The sequence below is a fragment of the Monoraphidium neglectum genome (assembly GCF_000611645.1).
Source record: "Monoraphidium neglectum strain SAG 48.87 unplaced genomic scaffold scaffold00280, whole genome shotgun sequence".
Taxonomy (NCBI): domain Eukaryota; kingdom Viridiplantae; phylum Chlorophyta; class Chlorophyceae; order Sphaeropleales; family Selenastraceae; genus Monoraphidium; species Monoraphidium neglectum.
This window is the reverse complement of record NW_014013348.1, coordinates 32,360-34,648: the sequence shown is the minus strand read 5'-3', so window position 1 is coordinate 34,648 and position 2,289 is coordinate 32,360. Positions and strand designations below refer to the sequence as shown.

The 2,289-nt window shown below is 71.6% G+C and overlaps 1 protein-coding gene across 1 annotated transcript; it reads right to left on the bottom strand.

Annotated features, from left to right (window-relative positions):
• Positions 1 to 10: 10 nt before the first annotated feature.
• MNEG_2473 (glucosamine--fructose-6-phosphateaminotransferase (isomerizing)) lies at positions 11 to 2,250 on the bottom strand (the record flags this gene model as incomplete). The annotated part of the gene is made up of 6 exons (XM_014049056.1): positions 11 to 334; positions 512 to 619; positions 988 to 1,097; positions 1,319 to 1,523; positions 1,954 to 2,030; positions 2,235 to 2,250. 6 exons carry the CDS (start codon positions 2,248 to 2,250, stop codon positions 11 to 13), a joined length of 840 nt encoding a protein of 279 aa, XP_013904510.1.
• Between the last annotated feature and the right edge of the window lie 39 nt (positions 2,251 to 2,289).

Below are 2,289 nucleotides of genomic sequence, written 5' to 3'. Positions count from 1 at the left end.
CCCCTGGACCCTAAACATCCAACCCCGACCCCCCGTCTCCCCCACCAAATCCGCCACCCACCACGACGTCGCGCGTGTGCGTCAGCAGCGCCGCGCTGTCAGACGCGAGCCACACCTCCACCCCCGACGCGCCGCCGGCGCCGCCGGCGCCGGCGCCCGCGCCCGAGGCCTGGTCGCGCGCGGCGGCGTCCCCGGCGTCGCTGGCGCGGTCGCCGCGCTTGAGGCCGTACACCAGGGGGCTGCCCTGCTTGCAGGCCACGAGCTCGTTGGGGTAGCGGGCGCTCTTGATGAGCAGCGCGTACGCGCCCTCCAGCTTGCCGCACACGTCCATCGCCTGCAGTTTGGTTGCGCGTTCATGAAAATATAAATTAGCAAGGGCCAACACGTGCCGAACCCCTCTCACGTCCCTACCCCCCTCCCCCTCCCAGCCCCAGTCGCCGCCTCCGACCGCGTGCTGCCTGGTTCAGACCCCAGATCACAGATCACGCCCAGATCGCCCCAGATCGCGCACCAGCTGCCCCAGGGAGACGTTGCCGCCCTTCTTCTTCCAAAGGTACTCGCAAAGGTGGGGCACCACCTCGGTGTCGGTCTCGCTCACAAACACGGCGCCATTCTTCTCCTGCTCGTGGCGGCGCCGCGGCCACACCGACAGAGGGGACGACGGCATGGCGACGTTCAAAGCTGGGTCGGCGGCGCCGTGCTTGTGTCGTCGATTGCATTGCCGAGGCCAGGCCCGCACAGCTAGCCCGCGCGGGCGCGCGCACGGGCTAGCCTCTACGGCGCCCGCCGCCCACTCCTGCCATACCCGCCAGACACGCGCCCGTCAGCCTCCAGGACCCTCAGGCTCACGCACCCAAACTCCAAACCCACAACCTTGAACCCTGGACTCTGGAACCTCAGCCCTGAACCCTGGATTCTCAAAATCCTGAGCCCTAAACCCTCGACTTTCCAAACCGTGAGCCCTGAACGATCGGCCCCATCACCCACCAGGAAGGGCTTGAGCACGTTGAAGTTGGTGATGATGCCGTTGTGCACCACCACAAACTCCCCGTTGGCGCCAGACACGTGGGGGTGGCTGTTGGTCGCACTGGGGGGGCCTGGGGCAGGGGCGGGGACGGGGGTTGGGGCGCTGACGGGCGGCACGGGGGCGAGCAGGCGCCCTGAGCGGCAGCCCTGGCGGCTGTACGGGAGCGTTCCCGCCGCGCCCACGCCCGCGGGCGCGTGCAGCGGGCCCTGGTGGCTGAGAGCTCACTCCGCACCGGCCGCCCACTGCCTGCACGCGCGCGCGCGCGCGCGCCCCCCGCCGGCCGGGCCTCACCGTGCGTCGCCCAGCGGGTGTGGCCGATGCCCACATGCGTGTCGTACGCCTCACTGCCGCTGTAAGAGTTCTCGGCGAGAACTTCCGCCGCGCGCGCCCTCAGGTCTGAGATCTTCCCCTGGTGCTTGATCACCAGGGGGCACTTGTCGCCGTGCGCGCCGGCCGGCGCGTCCACGCAAACGCCGGCCGAGTCATACCCGCGGTACTGCGGGGGGGCAAGGGGCGGCGCGAAGGGCGATTTGTTTTGGGTTCGAAGCGCAGCCGCCGCGGCGCGGCGCGCGGCGCCGCAACACGCGCCCCGGGGCGCTGAGCCGCCTTGCCCAGGGTTCTCAGCGGCCCGGGGTCGATAGAAGGCCGGGCGCCGCCGCGACCCTCTAATGGCGAGGGCGTTGAAGACATGTGCGGCTCGGAGGCGCTCCGCACAGCTTCCGGCCCCGTCACGCGCGGGGGTCGTGGCGCGGCTGCGGCGGCCTCGGAGCCCGCGACAGTCCGGGCTATCCGACGCTGCACACTGCCCCGCGGCCGGCCGCGCCGTGCCGTACGCTGCTCCGCCCCGCACGGGCGTGCCCTGTCGCGCGCCGCGCCGCGCCGCGCTGCGCTGCGCGTCGTCGGACTGCACCGCGCAGCCCGCGCACCTCGAGGCGCTGCAGTCCGTCGAACAGGGTGTTCAGGATGGCCTGGACTTGCTTGTTGTGGCCATAATTGGCGTACCCTGCGGGGCGGCAGTCCGGCGGCGGCGGCGGGGCGCGTCAGCGCACGAGCATGCGCGGCGCGCAGCGCTTGGGCGGCCCGGCACCGCTCGGAAACCCGGCGCTGGCAGTGTGAGGGCGCGGCTTGTCGAGCGACTCGACGCAGGAGCGCCGAGAAGCGCGCGAGCGGCGCGCGCCGTGCATTTCCACAGGAAGCGGCCACCCACCAAAGATGCCGCACATCTTGAAGGGCTGCAGAGGCGGGTCGCGCGGGGTTTTGGG